Here is a 19,617-nt window from a genome sequence, read left to right on the forward strand (position 1 = left end):
TGAATTGCATTCGGTGAATTGTCTTTCGATTAACTGTTTTTCGATGAATTTGCCGGTAACCAAGCATTTGGCATGATACCGATTGCAATTTCCTTTTTCTAAATCATAAAAAAAGGGGGGGGGGGAATGAAAGAGAACTTCGAACTTCCTAGAAACTCTGTTATACTATCAACCGTTTCAGGACATTACAATAGAATCACTCACAGGACGCTCCATATTAATAATTACACATCACGCGATAATTTATTAATGAAAAAGAAACTTCACGAATAAATACCTTGAGGGATGTGCTGAAAGTGGTTTCCTGTCTGTAAATAATGCATAAGCCACGACATATAATTCTCGCTGATAATTATTATTATTTCATGGCCTCTTGTTAGTGAATCAATTTGCAGATGAATGGGCACGTACGCTCCTACAATAGTGGAGAATTTGCGAACATGCAGCTTCTCTATATGTTATTGTTTTACTGGACGCGATTGAATGTGTGTGTGTGTGTGTGTGTGTGTGTGTGTGTGTGTGTGTGTGTGTGTGTGTGTGTGTGTGTGTGTGTGTGTGTGTGTGTGTGTGTGTGTGTGTGTGTGTAAATAATAAAACAATAACAAAACGATGCATTTCGCTAGTACAGTGCTTAAATAATAACCACATTCATCTTGTAGCATCAAGCTTAAAGCTAGAGATGCTTTTGGTTTAAGTGGAGAGTTTATAAATGTGGTATCGGTTTTGTCACATTTGGGTTTTAAACATTGTTCGATTTAAACCAAGGGCGAGGCGAAAATGATTTGACAAATTTTAATATAGATCATAAATACTAAATTTCATAAATTCCATCCAACTAAAAGTTATTCATTTAAAATGTTACAAATCTTCTTGTAAACCATTTCATTTAACCCAAATTTCATTAAATTTGGTCAGAGTGGAGTATGATTTCAAAATATTTTCTCATTACAAACGTTCAATTTAAACGAAAACTGGGTTGGTTCGAATCGTTTTTATGTAACATTCGAATACCAAATTTCAATAAATTCATCCAGTTAGAACAGAGTTATGATATTGGTACTGAAGAACAAAACGGATCTAACAGATGCTTTCATGAAACTTGTGTGCATGTTTTCGACATTGACACATACAAGTACAGTATTGGCAAGAAACACGGATAAAACTCTGAAAGAATAGTGGCATTGCCAAAAAATAATAGTGCCTGTAAAAAAACTACCAAACTAAACAGCATTACACAGACCGCAGACGTCATAAGCATTAATTGTGCAAGACATTATCACTTACGAAAGATCCCTGCCTCATATGCAAAACTAATATTCTGAACCAGACTTTCTCACGATCCGAATATACTAGCTTCCTCCGCAATGCCCTTTGACAGGAAACGCATCTCATTCGCACGTGCATCCTCTTTATCAGTGTCCTTTAACCCCAACTTCGGCGGTCTCAAGCTGACCTCTTAGGGAGTTGATATGAGCAAGCCCAGATGCCAGGGTAAAGCTAATACTACACATTGTTCGTAATTTGATCTTCAATCGCTAAACGTTGTTAGTGACTACTGTAGTCTGTTCAGTGCACTAAGGCAATGCAATGGCGTACTTGGAGTGAAAACACCTAGGGATCAAATATATAGATTTTTTGAGTAATATTTCAAGACTTGCAATTCTTTTCAGCCAATTCAGGCAATTCTAGCAATCGCCGGTGGAAAATCAAAACTCACCGGCAGGTTCACCACTTTTAATGTTAATTATGAAACCTGCATTTTTTTCCCTTTTGTTGAATATCGTACCATGGATATCACTGTCTTGTGGAAAGAGGTAAGATTTAAAATTTATCACATAAAGTAGTTTTTTTTTTAACTTTACTACTTGAAAAATTCAATAGTTTAAAACTTTTACTAGCATACATTATTATTTCAAGTATTTCTCTCTCTCTCTCTCTCTCTCTCTCTCTCTCTCTCTCTCTCTCTCTTTCATACACATACCATTAATTCCATTAATCCTCCAACATGAATTTCACACACTCACACAAAAAAAATCTGATTTATTATTATGTTTACTACATCCGTGGAGTCCCTTGACTCTCGCAGGACTCCACCTCCTCCCTCTTCATCCGCCCATTAACTTCCCTCCCTGTCCATTCAGTGCTTTTGTCTGTATTTTTACTCTACGCGAACAAATCTCAAGTTTCTGGGGGGAGGGGGAGGAAGAATCCTACTACCTCTGTATGAGACAAATACCACATTCAGTTGAAAATGTTCCCTGCATGGATGCATTACAATTGCTTATCGATGAAAGGTCTTTATAATAATTAATTACGTACGAACAAATGCGGTGGGATACTGCGATTTTTTTTGGTCTCTATCCTTAAAGAGCTCACTGAGTTGGTTTTCTTATTTGTTTCTATTCGTTCTCCCTCCCCCCCCTCTTCATATTACTCAAGCATAATACAGTAGTTAGGTCACGGAAAATGGAAACACTTTTAACAGAAAAACATCTTTCAAGTTTCTATCAAATATGTCAATTAATGTACTTAAATAAATGTTTAGACTATTTTCATCGTGCTAGCTTGAAATCATAACGTTGAAATTATTCTAATAATTTAAATCACTTTTAATTTAAATTCCAAGTACGGTTCGAATGCACAGTCTATTCAATTCATTCGCTTTCTAACCAATAGACCCTATTGGTTAGAAAGCGAATGCACTAACCACTCGGCTAACGAGGCCGGCATTTAATTTTAGTTAATTAAATTGTTTACTTCTAATTATTTCTTATGATTTTTATTATAACTTAAACGTTGAGACAGACTACCGGGAATCCAAGTGACATCAAAACGACCTTACTTTGGGTTTTGAGACTGGTGTCCCTCATAATCTAAACGATGAGTGCACAAACTGCAGTGGCTGAGTCAATCTAGCATACTTAAAAATCTTATTTGGCTTGTAAAGAAAAGAAAAAAAAAATTTAAATACTTCCATAATATAATGTTATTTTAAAGTATTCTACTTCTACCTCATTATCTTAATATAATGTAAAGGTTCAAAGAGTATCCGTGATATTTATTCCCATAAAAATAAGAAAAATGTTTTTGCGAGAAGAATTTATATTTTGTAAAATCAAAACAGTAAAAAAAAAAAAAAAAAAAAAATTAAATATGCGATTTGACCAGATGGCTGCAATAGATAGAGTCTTGCCTTATGACACTCACGCCACCTTTATCAGTTTATTTTTCTGCTTAAACCAAAATTCTCAGAACATTAACAATGTAACAAATAACTATATTACAAATTTAATCGACATAAGTTAACGACGCTGTAGAGGTTTAGCTGAGGAGGCGATCCAACCATTACAAGACGTTATGAAAAAAAAAAAAAAAAAAAAAAAAAAAAAAAAAAAAAAAACGAAAGAAAGAGGAGGAAGACGCAAAACGCTTTTTAGGTGGCTTTAACTTTGTTCCAACTACTCTTTTTTTTTTCATAAAGTTGAAATTAACGTTTCAAATTGGAAAGCTGAGTCTTGTTGAAAATATCTAACATACCATCAACAAGACAACAAAGTTATGGATCAATAATATTTTCTACTCAGAACTAGTTACCAAGGTCGAATTTTTATTTTGGTACTCTTCTTGTAATATGCATATTCAATGACGCACTAGTACTTAGGTTAAGATTTAATCACTGTCGTAACTTTCGATATAATAATTTTTAAATTATTTAAATTAATATCAGTGTTTTAACAGGCCATTAGACTCCTAACCGTAATTTTTTATAACCGTAGGTTTTAGAATAAGGTGGGTATACTTTATATGTAAATTGTGTGTGGTCTCCTAGCCGATTTACGAGATGAAAAACCCGAGTTTTTTTGGGGGGAAGGACCCCCACCTGTATATGAGACCGGCTAACTCGCATTCACTTGAAAAATCTCGATAAAGGTTCAGCGTCTTAGACGAGCTCTGATCTTTTCACCCGAAGGACATCGTCAAACTGACTGAGCTAAGGAGTTTACTGGGAATTTATTTTAATACGAATTTATCAACATTAGTTTTTTTACTATATTATAACGTTCATCTTCATTCTCGGTGAACAACACCGTATCGTCTGCATATCATGGAACATTTAAGTTTCTCCAACACTTAAGATGATTATGTCTACTTCCTATGTGGCCATTTTTGAGATCTCAAACAGTAATGGTAATAATACGGATCGTTCTTGGACATTTTATATCTATCTATGGGAAACTGTTTTATTTCTACCACTGATTGTTGTTTTTTTATTATCATCACCATCTTGATGGCCGTGTAGTGATGTGAAAATGATATTTGTTTCCATGGTGCTAGGCTGCCACAGAAATCTTATCAGGAGCTATTTCTAGTCCTTTCTTCGGTTGGATCTTGAGTTAGTCAATCTTCGGAACGGCAAATTCCGAAATTTCCTTTTTAGCCATAGTTTCTGGAAATTTCCCCAGAAACTATGGTTTTTAGCTCTTCATCTGAAAAATCGTCCATAGAACAACCATATTTTTATAGGCAATAATATGAGTGCTCTGATTTATCCCTAAGGGATGGGAGCAGTGGTGTCATATTCTCTCCTGTTCATAATGATAATTGTTCATAATTATAGGTTATGTTCACTATCAGTGAAGGCTAAATAAATACTGGAGATCAGTTGTCATTTTGCTTCAAAATTTTTTCACTAAATGTGGACCTACTAAATTATTTTTCTTTAACTTGTAAGCTTTCTTACTTCCTCTGTTAAATTGAATGCCATCTACTATTTTTTAAGGACGTGTCTATTTTTCGATTCTAGTTCTAAATTAACACATTTCTACACTGACGCCTATGTAGCTCACTGGAAATGACGTTTGCACTCACTCCACTAGACTGCCTGCAGGAAGACTAAGTTCTAGTCTTCTGGTATCCGCCTAGCGGAACTTTTCTAAGCCTTTCTTCGATTTCTGGCATGAGAAGCGAATTATTTTAACCTGGAAAGTCTGGTTTTTCGTTCCGCAAACTCAAGCAAATCGACCGTAGGACAATATTGTGTTAGGGGTAGGGACAATGAGATGGTGACATATGTCAGTTGCCTGTTCATCGGAAGTCGCTTATATTTAGTGATGGTCTTGGGCAAACTATCTCTGATTGGCTGCCAGTGGAGAATGAACCACGTACTCAGTCTCCAACAGTTAGATAAGACTAAAATGGTCTTGTTTACTCCCTATAAGAGAATAAAAGGCATTGACTAATCTGTTTTTTATTTGCAATTTCAGCTGCTTATTTTTTCCTTAGAGCTCTTTATTTTGTTGTATTTGGAAAACAGAATTCGATTGTTTCTGTCACCCTTCTTTTTTATTGTTCTGTGGATATACTGTATAGTAGACCTTCTGATGTTTGGAGCATTATTTCCTTGGATCCATTCCATCTTACCATATGCTTCATTGCCCTCATTATCCAGCTCCCCATTTTTACAGTGCAGTAATTTTACAGTAATTTTTAAATCGATTATTATTATTATTATTATTATTATTATTATTATTATTATTATTATTATTATTATTATTATTATCATCTGAGACCCCAGGGAGTCAAGGACTCATCTAGGGAGGCCATAAATCACTGATATCAACTATCATACCTTCTCTTGAATTCATTCACACTATATGCACTCGCTCACTGACTGCTCTGTGAGAGAAAAACTAATTACGTGACCTTTTCTTGACTGGGAACAAACTTAACTTCCATGACTTCCCCTGTGTTCTTTCCCCACTCTTCATATAGTGAATAATTTCATTAGACGATATCCTATAAGTTTATAAACCTCTATCATATCACCCCTCTTTATCCTGTCAACCAGAGTCTGCAATCCACATACTCGCAATATGTCCTCATCATCTAAATCCCACAAACCAGATATAATCTTTCTAACTCTTCTTTGTACCCTTTCCACAGCTTCTTTATCCCCTTGGAACCCAGCAGACCAAATCTGCACACAGTAATCCAGGTGTGGTCGTATCAAGGCCTTATAAAGAAGCAGCACTTCCTTATCCTTACATGTAAGGTTCGCTTATCCTTACCTCAATTATCCTCTGAATTGTATTTGAAACTTTTTGCTGTGTGACATTTGAACTTCAAATTCCTATCCACAATTATGCCAAAATCCCTAGCCTCAGCAGTTTCTTGTAGCATAAACCCAGTAATATAATATGCCGCTGGAAATTTCATCATGCCAAAGTGAATAACTTTACACGCTTACTAACATTAAACTGACAGCCCTTTTCGTTAGCCCAAATTTCCAGCCTATTCAAATCATTTTGTAAGTGCTGGATATCATTAGCATCCTAGATTGCCCAGTCTACATTTGAATAATCGGCGAACAATTGCACATCACTGTTAGACGCTTCCTAACGTCATTAATGTATAGATTGCACAACAATAGCCCAAGGACTGAACCTTGAAGGTACACCACTGGTTCCCTTAAATTTAACAGATTCACACCCACCGTATGCCACTTTTTGATATCTGTCTATCAACCATCCACTGATCCAAGTCAAGAGTTTATATTTCACTCCTATATTCTCCAGTTTATGTAACATACTTTCATGTTATCCTATCAAATGACTTAGCAAAATCCAACATTATCATAGTGTATCCTTTCTCTTTATCCAACTCCGCCGTAACATTGTTATAAAATATGAGCACATTGCTAAAACATGACTTTCCCTTAGTGAACTGATGCTACTCTCCTTGCAGAGTATATCTTGTTTGTCTAACCATTTCTGTATGCAAGTTCTTACCAAAAATCTTCTCTAAAATCTTCACTACCACAACAGAGATACTAACAGGTCAGTAGTTAGCAACATCAATTTTTGCACCACTCATGTACAATGGAACTATAATACATTTCTTCCATTCCTGAGCTGAGATTCCAGTTATACAAACAAGTGAAAGCCAATTCGGCTGAATATTCCTTTAGCAAAGGTGCTGATATTCCGTTGTCTATTATCTGCTTCTAAATGCAAATTTATTCCAACCTCTGTTTTTTTTTTCACTTCAATTTAGCATTAATTTTTTAGTACTTTATTAACTTCTTGAATTTAATTTTTTTTAATGTGGTTATTATTGAATTGAATGGTCTGAATTGCAGGAACTATGGTGAATTTTCATGTATTTCCACTATATTTTGATATCATAAATTGCCCACTTTACAATTCAAGTTCTGATTTTACTTGTTTTAATGTTTTCGGTATGTTTTCATGGAACCTTTCAGTTTCATCATGCAGTTATCCAGGATAATGTAATTATCCTGGATAAGGATCCAGGATAGTGGATTAATCGATATATCTTTTAGCTTAATAATAATAATGTTTCATATGAGCCAGAAGCCTGTTAAAGAATTTGAAGTGTAACTACCCAATCTCTTCAATCCTGTAATCTAAACTCAATGATTCCAAGGATGTCGCTGTTTATCTCATTTATTTCTTGTTAATATTTTGTAATTTACCTTCTGAATGACTTCTCATATTCCATGTTGTTTTAGGTCGTCTAATTTTTTCTATTTTCAAAGTTACACCATCGCATGTTGAAGATCTTGCCTCAAGGTGCTTCCATGAAGTCAAAAGACTCATCGCGGGAGACCCAACATTGACATACTAACCGTTATTCACACAATACCTGTCATACTTCCCCTTAAACTCATTCACAGATGAAGCATTCACAACCACCTCTGGCAACGCATTCCACCCATTTTAACCCTCCAAGCAAAAAAATAGTCCTAACACTCTTGTTAACCACACACTTACACAATCTCCAGGGATGACCCTCATTCTCTCCCTTCCTGCACTGGTCTTAAAAACGTTATCAGTATCAATCCTATAAAGCCCTTTTAATAATTTATATGCCTCTATCATATCTCCTCTTCTACGTCTATCAACTAGTTTTTGAAGCCCACAAACCTTCAATCTATCCTCGTAGGAGACATCCCACAGGCCTGCAACAAGTTTCATAACCCGCCTGTGAATCCTCTCTGCCATTTCCACATCACCAAGAAATCCAGGTGACCAGATCTCTGTACAATAGTTCAAATGAGTTCTTATTAATGCCTTATAAAGTGGGAAAATCACTTCCTTATCCCTGCTTGTCAGTGTGTTCTTCAATAACCATGCAATCTGATGAAGTTTTGCAACCTTTGCAATATGCCCTCGAAACTGAAGTTCTCTGTCTGCAATAACTCCCAAGTCCCTAGCCTCATCAACTTCTTGAAGTTCAGTTCCATTAATATAGTAAACAGCATGGGATCGTATCCTCCCGAAGTGCATCACCTTACACTTGGCAACATTTAACTGGCAACCATTTAGTTTAGCCCAAACCTTCAGCTTGTTTGTCATCTTGCACAATATCCACATCATCTGAATTAGCTATCGCTCCTTCCAGTTTTGCATCATCAGCAAACAAGTGGATATCTACTTTCAAAGTATTCCTAATATTATTGATGTAACAAATTAAATGATAGAGGACCAAATACTTAGCCCTGAGGCACACACTAGCACCTGCCTTCTAATGGACTCCACTCCACCATAAACCACTCTTTGATATCTATCCACTAGCCACCCTCTAATCCAAATCACTAGCCTCGGTTCCATACCCATTTGCTCCAATTTATGCAAGAGAGTTCCATGCGGAATCTTGTCAAATGTCTTTGCAAAGTCCAGCAAGATCATTGAAAAAAGATTTCCTTTATTCAACTCCATTGTTACTTCATTATAGAAAGTGAGCAAATTGCTAAGGCAAGATCTACCCTTCACAAAACCATGTTGCCCCTCATAAAGTATCATGTTCCTGTCAATGCGGTCTTGAATTCTAATTTTTATCAATTTCTCCAGAACCTTAACCACTATTTCCGATATACTGATTGGTCTATAATTTTCTACCTCAGTCCTGGAGTTCCCCTTATGTAGGGGAATAATTTTCCCCTCTTTCCACTCAATTGGGACTTTACCAGAACTGAAGCTTAAATTAAACAACCAAGTTAGAGGAGGTGCTAATTCTCTTGTGCATTCCCTTGAAATATGGGCTGATATGCCATCTGACCCAATGAAAGTTTTAGAATTAAGGTTCTGAAATATATTAAGCACCTCAAATTCTTCTATCACTAGACTCTCATTAGTCAGTGACACATTCAGCACGGCAAAATTTCACAGGCTAATCAACTTTCTATTTGATTAGCCTGTGAAATTTCCTTACATCAACGCTTCTTAAAGTCATTCCAGTTATTCCTCCTTTTACTGTAAGTGCACAGGATGTCAAAATTTTACAGGATGATTTGGATAGTTTGGAGGACTGGGCTAGGAAAAATGGATGTCAATTTAATGTGGCAAAGTGTAAGGTTATGCACTTTGGGGTGAAAAGAATAGCAGCAGTATATCGCATTGGTGGAACCGTACTCCAGGAGATTGATGAGGCCAGGGATTTGGGAGTGTTGGTGGATAGGGAGTTGAAGTTTAGGGGGCACATTGCAAAATTGACTAAAACAGCTCATCAAATCACTTGGCATCTGAAAAATACTTTAACATGCAGAGACGAACAAGTTGTTGTTCCTCTGTATCGAGCCTTGATAAGACCCCATCTGGACTTCTGTGCCCAGTTATGGGCACCAAGGTTTCTTCGTGATGGGGAGGAAGTGGAGAGGGTCCAGAGACGAGTGACCAAGATGATAGCAGGTCTGTGGAATGAACCTTATGAGAATAGGTTGAAGATTTGTGGGTTGCAGAAATTGGACGATAGGCGAAGGAGGGGTGATATGATTGAGACATTCAAATTACTAAAGGGTTTTTATAAGATTGATCCAGAAGATATTTTTGAAAATATGACTGGTGGTGGGAGGATTAGGGGCCATGCATGGAAGCTGGGCAAGAGCGTGGTTGACAAGGGTGTTAGAGCTAGGTTCTTTACTTGGAGAGTGGTAAATGAGTGGAATAAGCTTCCAGAGGCTGTTGTGGGTGCTACGACCGTGAATGAGTTCAAGGCAAGGTATGATAGATACTGTGTGAATGTTGAATAGTTGTTCTTGACATGATGTTAGGGCCTCCCTCGATGAGTCTGTCGACTCCTTGGAGTTTCCCGGAACAATAATAATAATAATAATAATAATAATAATAATAATAATAATAATAATAATAATAGCAAAAGAACTGATTAGGATTTCTTTGGACTCATCAGCTATCTTCCTCTCATAATTATCTCTGACCTTCCTTACAATGCAAATTACCCTTCTTGCCTGTACCTTGTACTGCTCATGGGAATGCTCATCACCTTTTTCTTTATACTTATATCACAACTTTCTCTTTATCTGCAACTCTCGCTTAATAATATTATTCAACCGTTTTAGTCCTACCTGATTTGTTTTTGATACATTCATCTTAATCCTACCTCCTCCTGACTCTGGGAATACAGTCAGATATAGCTTTCATTAAATACTCCTTGATAATCTCCCATGCACCATCAACATCTCTCCCCTTTAAATTCTTAACAGAATATTCAGCACATAACACAATCTGGCAAGTCAAGACCACATGATCACTTTCCCCAAGTGGAGACAGTGTATCTAAATTACTTACTGATACGTTCTCCAATGCTATGACCAGATCTAACACTCTCAAATCTCTTGTCGCTTCCATTACATGCTGTTTCAGGCAGTTATCTCTTAGGAATTGTATAAACTGCAATTCCTTTGTTCCTTAAGGCCATTTCTTCTCCCGATCTATGTCCCCAAAGTTAAAATCCCCCATAATAATTAATCGACCTTCACTCATCATGCTAATTCGCCAATATATACCATCTACATTCTCCTTTATACCCCTTGGATTATAGCAGCAACGGAATTACATATTTCGTCCTGTTGATCTCTATCTCACCCCAAACAGTCTCAAATGAACTACCCTCTACATGCCTGTTACCTTGAGGCACTTCAGCCATTTTTGGCTTTAACACTTCGTCTATCATTAGTAAAACTCCTCCCCCATTCTGTCCTCTCTATCCTTTCTAAAGATACTATATCCCTTACATTCAATCCCTATGACTAAATCATTCTTAGTTAACCAAGTCTCACTAATTCCTATAATTTTTGGCCAAGTAGAACTAAGTAATGACAAAAATTCATCACACTTATTCCGAATATATTCGAGCAAACTGCAATACTCCTTCCCCCCATCACACGATGTGCGAATTAGCCCACTCTGAATACTGTTAAAATTCTGAGTACAATGATTCCCATATCACAGTTATTGTTGACCTTAGTACTATTTACAGGTAATTCGACTTTCCTGTCATTATTTCTGACAACCATCCCCGCACCCGCCCCTTCCAATAACTCTCGTTTCCCTGGTCTAAAACCCCCGTACGTTCATTAAACAGTAACGTCTGTAAAAGCTTACTCCCGTACTTATTCCAATGCAGACCATCTTCGGCATATAATTCTTTTCTCCCATAAAACTTCTCCCATATATCTATATATCTCACCCCTCTTTTCCTACACATCGTAGCTAACATTTTACTCATCATCAATGCCCTCCTCATTTCTCGATTATTATATCTGGGCGGCACACGGATTATTATTATTATTATTATGGGCAACTCCAAGGAGTCCTTAGACTCATTGAAGGACACCCTAAACATATCAAGAACAACTATTCGGCATTCGTACAGTGTCTATCATACTTTGCTTTGAACTCATTTACAGTCATGGTACCCACAACAACTCTGGCACTTTATTCCACTCATTCACCACTCTCCAACTAAAAAACCTGGTTCTAATACCCTTACTAATTACACTCTTGCTCAGTTTCCATGGATGGTCCCTAGTTCTCCCATCACCAGACCTGTTCTGAAAAATTTCCTCTGAATTAATCTTGTAAAACCCTTCAGTAATTAGAATGTCTCAATCATATCACCCCTTTTCCGCCTCTCGACCAATTTCTGTAACCCACAGATTTTCAACTTGTTCTCATAAGATTCATTCCATAGACCAGCTATCATCTTGGTCACTCGCCTCTGGATCCTCTCTACCTCCTCCCCATCAAGAAGAAACCCAGGGACCCAGATCTGGGCATAGTAGTAAAGATGGGGTCTTATCAAGGCTCGATAAAGAGGAACAATAACTTGCTCATCTCTGCTCGTTAAAGTATTTTTCAGTAACCAAGTGATCTGATGAGCTGATTTAACCACTTTTGCTATATGCCCTCCCCCCTAAACTTCAACTCCCTATCCACCAACACACCGAAATCTCTGGCTTAGTCAACCTCCTGGAAGAAAATTCCACCAATGTAATATACTGCTGCTAATTTTTTCACCCCAAAATGAATAACTTGCACTTTGCTACATTAAACTGACATCCATTCTCATTAGCCGAGACTGACAATCTATCCAAATCATCCTGCAAAATTTTGACATCATGTGCATTCACTATTGCTCTACCCAACTTTGTATCATCAGCAAATAAATGAACAGTTTCTCTCAGATCCTTTCCCATATCATTATTGAACAAATTAAATAGCAGTGGTTCAAGAACAGAACCCTGCGGCACACCACTAGTAACAGGCCTTCTTTTGGACTCAGTCTCTATCTCAGGTAGTTATGCCTTATAACTGCATAAAAATTCATTTTCTTCCTCCCATTTGTCCTCTCTTCCCTCCAATCAATGTTACTATAGTTGAAATCCCCCATAATAATTACCTGTCCTCCACTCATTGAGTCTCTTTGCGTATGCATATTGTCTTCATCATCTATTCCATCGCCTGGTCTATAGCAGCACCCAACTGCAAATTTTGCTCTGCTGACCACAATCTCACACCAGATAGCCTCAAATGTGCTATTTTCACTATCCTGAAATTGAACTTCTATTCTCTTTGGCTGCAGTTCATCAGCTATTATCAATAACACTCTTCCCCCATTCTTTTTTCTCTGTCTTTCCTGAATACACTATACCCCTCACATTCTATCCCACTAACTATATCATCTTCAGTTAGCCATGTCTCACTAATGCCAATAACCTGTGGCCAGGAAGACTAACCAAGGCCAAAAATTCCTCCTTTTTATTCCGAATACTCCTGGCATTAGTGTACATAAAATGCAGAAGTCCCCTAGCCCACCCCTATTTCGACGCCTTATACTAACTGTCCCATTTTGGTTTGTTATCCTTCTTCCTAACTCAGGCATATTATATACATTCTTACATTCAACTGCCTCACTGATGTCTGCATGTCCACTTAACAGCATCCCCACCCTCCCTAAAAGCTCTAGTTTCCCTGATTCTGCATCTACTTTCACGTCATTCAGCAACAATTTTTCCAGTCTCCGAATACCAAATCCATTCAGATGCAAATCATCCTTCTTGCATAAGTCCTTTCGTCCTTCAAACTCACTTCACACACCCAAAAACTCCACACCACTCCTCCTGAATAACCTACGCATAGACTCATTCGCGATTATGGCCCTCCTTCTCAAGTCTATTCTGTCATACCGCGGCAACAGACTAACTATCTTAACTCTCTCACTCTTTTCTTTTGTTACCACTAGTAATTCTTTCAAGTCCTCTCTCATAGCAAATTTTTCATCTTTACTTATATTCTTTACATAATCTTACTTTTTGAAGTTAACAGTTGAAATAGATGGAGTCACAAGAGAGTTGACATATATGTATCTCGCTCTAACTTTAAGTGCTTTACCGGGTTGCCAGTACGGATAGAATTTTTTTTTTTTCATAGAACGCTCTACATATTCTCGTTTGTGGAATACGCAAAACCATCCTTCATATACTTATATGAGGACTCCGCTGTAGCAACGCCTTGATTATTATTATTATTATTATTATTATTATTATACAAACACCTTCTAGAGTCAAGACTCATCAAGGGAGGCAATAGTAAGATGCAGTCTAACAGAGATAATGTTTATCATGCCTTGTCTTAAATTGATTCAATGTTCGCGCACTTACCATTTGGCAATAAATTCCACTCACCAACCACTCTCCATGCAAAAAAAGTCATGCCGCACTTTCGTGCACACCACACCTTTATACAACTTCTAAGAATGACCTATTGTCTCTATCCCCTTCCCTCCTTCAACCCTTTGAAAAATATTCTCGGTATCTATTTGATAAGCACCCCATAGCAATTATGCCGGCAAAGGTTGGTCGATAGGTAGAGCCTCTGTTACTAATGGCTCAGTTAAGTAAGTTTGAGCGCGGTTAGTAGTTGGAAGGAGACCAATCGTTCGATGCTGTTGGCACACTCTCCCTCGATGAGTCTTTGGACTCCTTGGAGGTGTCTAATAATAATAATAATAATAATAATAATATGTCTCAGCCATTTCGCCCCTCTTCCGCCTATTGACTAGGTCTGTAATTTACATTCCCTCAACCTGTCTTCATAGTCAGTATTCCACAATCCCAATATTGCTTTTGTTAATCGCCTCTGAACTTTTTCCGCAGCTTGTTTCTCACTTAGGAATGCAGGTGACCAAATCGATGCGCAGTAGTCCAGATGTGGTCTAATCAAAGCCTTGTACAGCGAAATGACCACATCCTTATGTCTACTTGTCAGTGTTCTTCTTACTATACTGGCATTTCTTTGTGATGTTTTTATTATTTTTGCAATATGTCTCTTGAACTTCAATTTTTTTATCCACTAATATCCCATTATCACACACTTCCTCCAACTCCTGTAATACAATGTCTCCAACATGATACACAGCTTTACTTTTTTTGAGATCCAAAATAAAAAACCTTACATTTAGTGGTGTTAAATTGACATCCAGATTTATCTGCCGACATAGCCACTTTATTCAAATCGCTCTGAAGCACCAGCACAACTGCCTCATTCCTAATAATTTTTCCCAGCTTAGCATCACCCGCAAACAGTTGAATATCAGCTTGCAGACCACTCGCAGTATCATTAACAAACAAATTGAACAGCAGTGGCCCTAGAACAGAACCCTGTGGGATTCCACGGGTAGCTCTCCTCCTGAGAGACGTGGCATCTCCATACACAACCGTTTGATGCCGATTAGAAAGCCAGTCTGCTATTCAATCAACCAACTGATTTTACAGTCCTATTTGCCTTATATACCAGTTTATTATGTCGTAGCTTGTCAAATGCCTTTGTAAAATCCAGAAGTATCACTGTATATGAATCACCCCTATCCAGAACGTAGTCACCGTATTATAAAATGTAAGTAACTTTATAAAACAAGCCCTTCCTTTAACAAACCCATGCTGACCTCTATACAGAATATTTTCCTTGTCCACACAATCTTATATTCTATTCCTAACAATCTCTCCAAGATTTTAACAACCACTCCAGAAATGCAAACTGATCTGTAATTTGAAACATCCGTTTTGCTTCCACCTTTATGCAATGGAACAATCTTTCCCTCTTTCCACTTATTAGGGATTGTTGAGGACAGTAGACTCTCATTAAATAACCGAGTTAACAGAAATGTCAGTTCCTTAGCGCATTCTTTCATAACACGTGGTGAAAATCCATCTAGTCCAATAGCCTAATCACTTTGTGGATTGCAATCATACACTTCTACCTCATTCATCTTCAAGGAACTAGGTTGAGATATTGATTCCTCAACTTCCTGTTTCTTTAGAATAATATTAATACCATCAGTATGAAAAATCTTAGCAAAATGATCACTGAACAACTCCACAATAACTTCTTCCTTGGTCACTTTTGCGCCATCTCTATCCCTCAGAGTTATTTTCCCATAAACATTCTTTCTTTTGCTAGCTTTTGCTTTCTTTTGCATACCAGAAAAATTCTCTGAGATTTTTCTTAGCCTGCATCGCTAGTCTCCTCTTACATTATAATTTTGCCTTTCTTGTTATACTTGTCATTCTTCTTGCCTGCGCTTTATATATTTCAGGCAACTATTCACAACTTCGAAGTTTATACGTTCTCCGTAATCTTCTCTTCTGCATTTCCTGCTTAATTTCCCTGTTCATCCCTTTAACCCCTATTTTGTTAATTATTTTTGATTTAGGCACACAGTCTGTTATTGCTGTTATCAAATACTTCTTAACTATGACCAACGCCATATTAATTTCTTTTCCTTCAAGTTCTTTTTCCCATAGAACTCCTTCAAGTTGTTTTCTGCGTTTTCCATAAACTCCTGCCCTATAATTCCACACATGCCCTTTTACTTGGGACACCTCTGCATGCTTTCGCACCTCCCAGGTGAAGATTACATGATTACTGTTATCAAACTTGTGGAAATGTTGATATGTTGTTAACAATTACGTTATCCGACGTTATCACTAAATCCAGTACATTTTGTCCACGGCTTCCTTGGGCAAAATTTCTTCTATTTCTTTTTCCCAATTTATATTTCGAAAATTGAAATTCCTCATTAATATAACGCTTTTTTTTTACTAGCTAAACTAATTTCCCTATACATTTCTTTCTCATCTCGTGCATTATTCCCAGGTCTGTAACACACCGTAACTAAATACCTCTTTCTAGTAACATTTATTTCACACTAGACACTTTCAAAATCACTCTCATTTTTACCCCCCTCCCACTTCCACAGACCTATATGGACACAACTCATTTGCTATCATCAGTAATAAACCTCCTCTCGTTTTTTATAATTTCTATCTCTCTAAAAATACTATATCCTGCAACTTCAATGTCAGTCAAGATATTATTTCCGGTCAACCACGTTTCCAATATTCATATTATCTGAGGCTGGACTGTAATAACCAATGCTATAAACTCTTCTGGCTTATTCCTTATACTTCTAGCATTGGTATATAAACAGAGGAGAGTATTTGTAAGCTTTACTCTTGACTCTTCATTTTTTTTCGTCCTCCCTGTCACTATTATTTCTGATATCCATTCTCATTCCTTTTCATTCTAATAACTTTCGTTTCCCGGATCTAATACTCACATATTTTCATTAAACAGTAACGTCTGTAAACGTTTACTCTCGTACTCATTTAAATGCAGATCATCATCAGCATATAATTCCTTTCTCCCATCAAACTCTTCCTGTATATTCACATATCTCCCCCCTCTTTTCCTACACATCCCGGTTACCATTTCATTCATCACCAATTCTCTTCTTCTCATTTCTTGACTATCCTAGCACTCTTACTCATAATTCTAACAGTCTCCAACATCTCCCTCAAATCCCTTGCTACACGATTTACTGCTTCCCAAATCATTCGTCCCAACCATTAAAATCATTTCGTCTAAACTCTCACCTCTCTTTATAGCTCTAGTCACACACCCTAATGTAGCTCCTGGTCAACATTCTTTAAAGACATCTCCGGTTTTTATTCTACGAATCATCAAATCCTCTAGTATTATTTTCTTAACTCTTCCCTCCCTGTCCATCCATCCCTACGAAATTCATCCTTTCTATTCCAATTCCTAAAGATCTCTTATCCAACCCCCTAATCTCACTCAGTGCTGTCTGCAGTAAGCTCCAGAGAGCCCCTTTCTGCACTTCACTCATCACTTTTCACTCATTCCAGAATCATTCTCACTTGAATGCACATTTTGCCTTATGTTTTCATCTATCATTCTTCAAAAAGTTTACATTTTTCACATATATACAAATTCTCCTTAACCTAATACCACATGTTTTTTTTTTAAATCCTGAGGCATACATCAAAGAAACATAACATCTAACATTATTTTTGAACTCAATATCCTTAATTACTGGTGGATCGAAAAAGGGGTGTACTGTCAGTTACTCCGTTAGTCAAATTTTGCGCAGGTTCACTAAAGTCCTTTGAATTGTCCGACGTTGTCTCAATAATCCCATTTGCACGATCAATCTGATTTCTTCTCTTGTTAGATGTTGCTAATACATTTGAGTTTTGCATATGTAAAACAGCGGACTCAGTTTCTTTGATGCTACCACAATCTAAAACAGCATTCCTCGATTTGGAGGTCCTCTTCTGTTTTCTATTAAAGTTTCCCTTTTTTATTACCTTCCTGTTAGAACGCACTTCTTCTCGTGAAAGTTTCCCTATCAAGGCACGAAGGGAAGGCCCGATAGTGTTGGTCTGGCAGCAGTGGATTCCTTCGGTGTAATCCCTCGTTGCAGATCTGCCAAAGGAATCGATACCAGAATCCATGGTTGGTCATGTATTGATATTTCCCCCATACATCTGCATTACAAGATCCCTTAGAATTGACAATAAGGCCTGGACAACTTCTTTCGACTCCGAGGACAACTCGGAGAACTTCTTTCACAATCATACATAAACTCCTCCACAACCTCAGCATCCAGCAAACCAGCAGATGATAAAGTAGCAGAAGTCACACTTCTCATAGCATATTCTTCAGTATGTTGTGAGTCCAATTCATTCGCGTGTGCCGAAATTTGATCACACTCCACCATATTCCCAGCATCCAGCAAGGCAGCAGGCGACAAAGCAGTATCTTCTTCAATGTGTGGTAATTCCAATTCATCCATTTGCAATGAAATTTGATCCTCTTTACAGCCTTAAAATTTTCAGCAATTTTCAGAAGTTCAGGTATAAGATCATGAGATGCACTAACTTCACCACTATACATAAAATCCACAAACACTTTTAAATCCATATATCCTATATCTTTCATAATTACAATAGGATGCTTACCTGGATTTTCCACAAAGTTTGAAACAAGGGACAATACGCTGCAAGCACTATTTTATGAGCTTTTAAACTTAAGCCTTTACATGCTAAAGTTACATGAACAAACGATTAACTAGAAAGCAAGAACTTATAAACATTGGACATAATGGCCTGATGATCATTCCACTTCAAAAGCAACTTTGTCCAGATTTCGTACCTTCTCATAAAAACTAACTTATAAAAATTTAAAAAAAAAAAAAAATCAAATGACGCCTTTTATTCCGGTATAGGGAGTAGGAGGGGCCGTTTTAGTCCTATCAAACTTTTGGAGACTGAGTGAGCAGTTCAATCTCCACTGGTACCCAATGAGAGATGGCTGGTCAAAGGCTATCACTTAATTTGGGCACGCGGTGAAGAGACGGCTCAACAAGAGCCGCCATATCGTGGTCCCTAACCCTAACACAATATATTTAATGTCTGAAATAGTGTGGGTTTTACGGTCGATTTCCTTGAGTTTACGGGAAGAAAACCCCAGATTCCGGTAGAAAAAACCCGGGTTGCCTGTGCCAGAGATCGATTAACTCGGGAACTAGTCGAAAAATGGCTTAGAAAAATTTACTCTTGTCACCGAACTAGCTTTCAAACCAAGTCTTCCTTCCTTCATGAGGTCAAGCGCCATGGTATGCAAACGCCATATCCATGGGCCACACAGACTCCAACTAACTTATAATGTAATTAAACTATGCATAATAGTTTAATTACATTATAAGTTAGTTGGAGCATTACATTATATAAGTTAGTATAACTTATAAAGTAATGTTAATTATAAATTAATTAAACTATGCATAATGGTTTAATTACATTATAAGTTAGTTGGAGCCTGTGTAGCTCAGTGGATGTGGCGTTTGCACACCACGGCGCTTGACCGCACGAATGAAGGAAGACTTGTTTCAAAGCTAGTCAGCGACTAGAGTAAATTTTTCTAAGCCATTTTTCTA

General features: G+C 37.3%; 1 protein-coding gene across 2 annotated transcripts in view; it reads left to right on the top strand.

The window, feature by feature from the left end:
- Positions 1-1,514: 1,514 nt before the first annotated feature.
- LOC150099795 (alpha-2-macroglobulin-like protein 1) overlaps positions 1,515-19,617 on the top strand; it is a 1,007,775-nt gene continuing 989,672 nt past the window's right edge. Inside the window, exon 1 of one of the 2 annotated variants that reach the window (XM_090403789.1) lies at positions 1,515-1,814. In XM_090403789.1, the coding sequence (XP_090259915.1) occupies positions 1,738-1,814 (77 nt within the window). In that variant the 5' untranslated portion in view covers positions 1,515-1,737. The remainder of the gene's footprint in view (positions 1,815-19,617) is intronic. The other variant, XM_090403790.1, reaches the window with a different exon arrangement.

The sequence above is a fragment of the Typopeltis vanoorti genome, chromosome 14, assembly GCF_054136105.1.
Source record: "Typopeltis vanoorti isolate ZY-2024b chromosome 14, IOZ_Tvanoo_1.0, whole genome shotgun sequence".
Classification (NCBI taxonomy): Eukaryota; Metazoa; Arthropoda; class Arachnida; order Uropygi; family Thelyphonidae; genus Typopeltis; species Typopeltis vanoorti.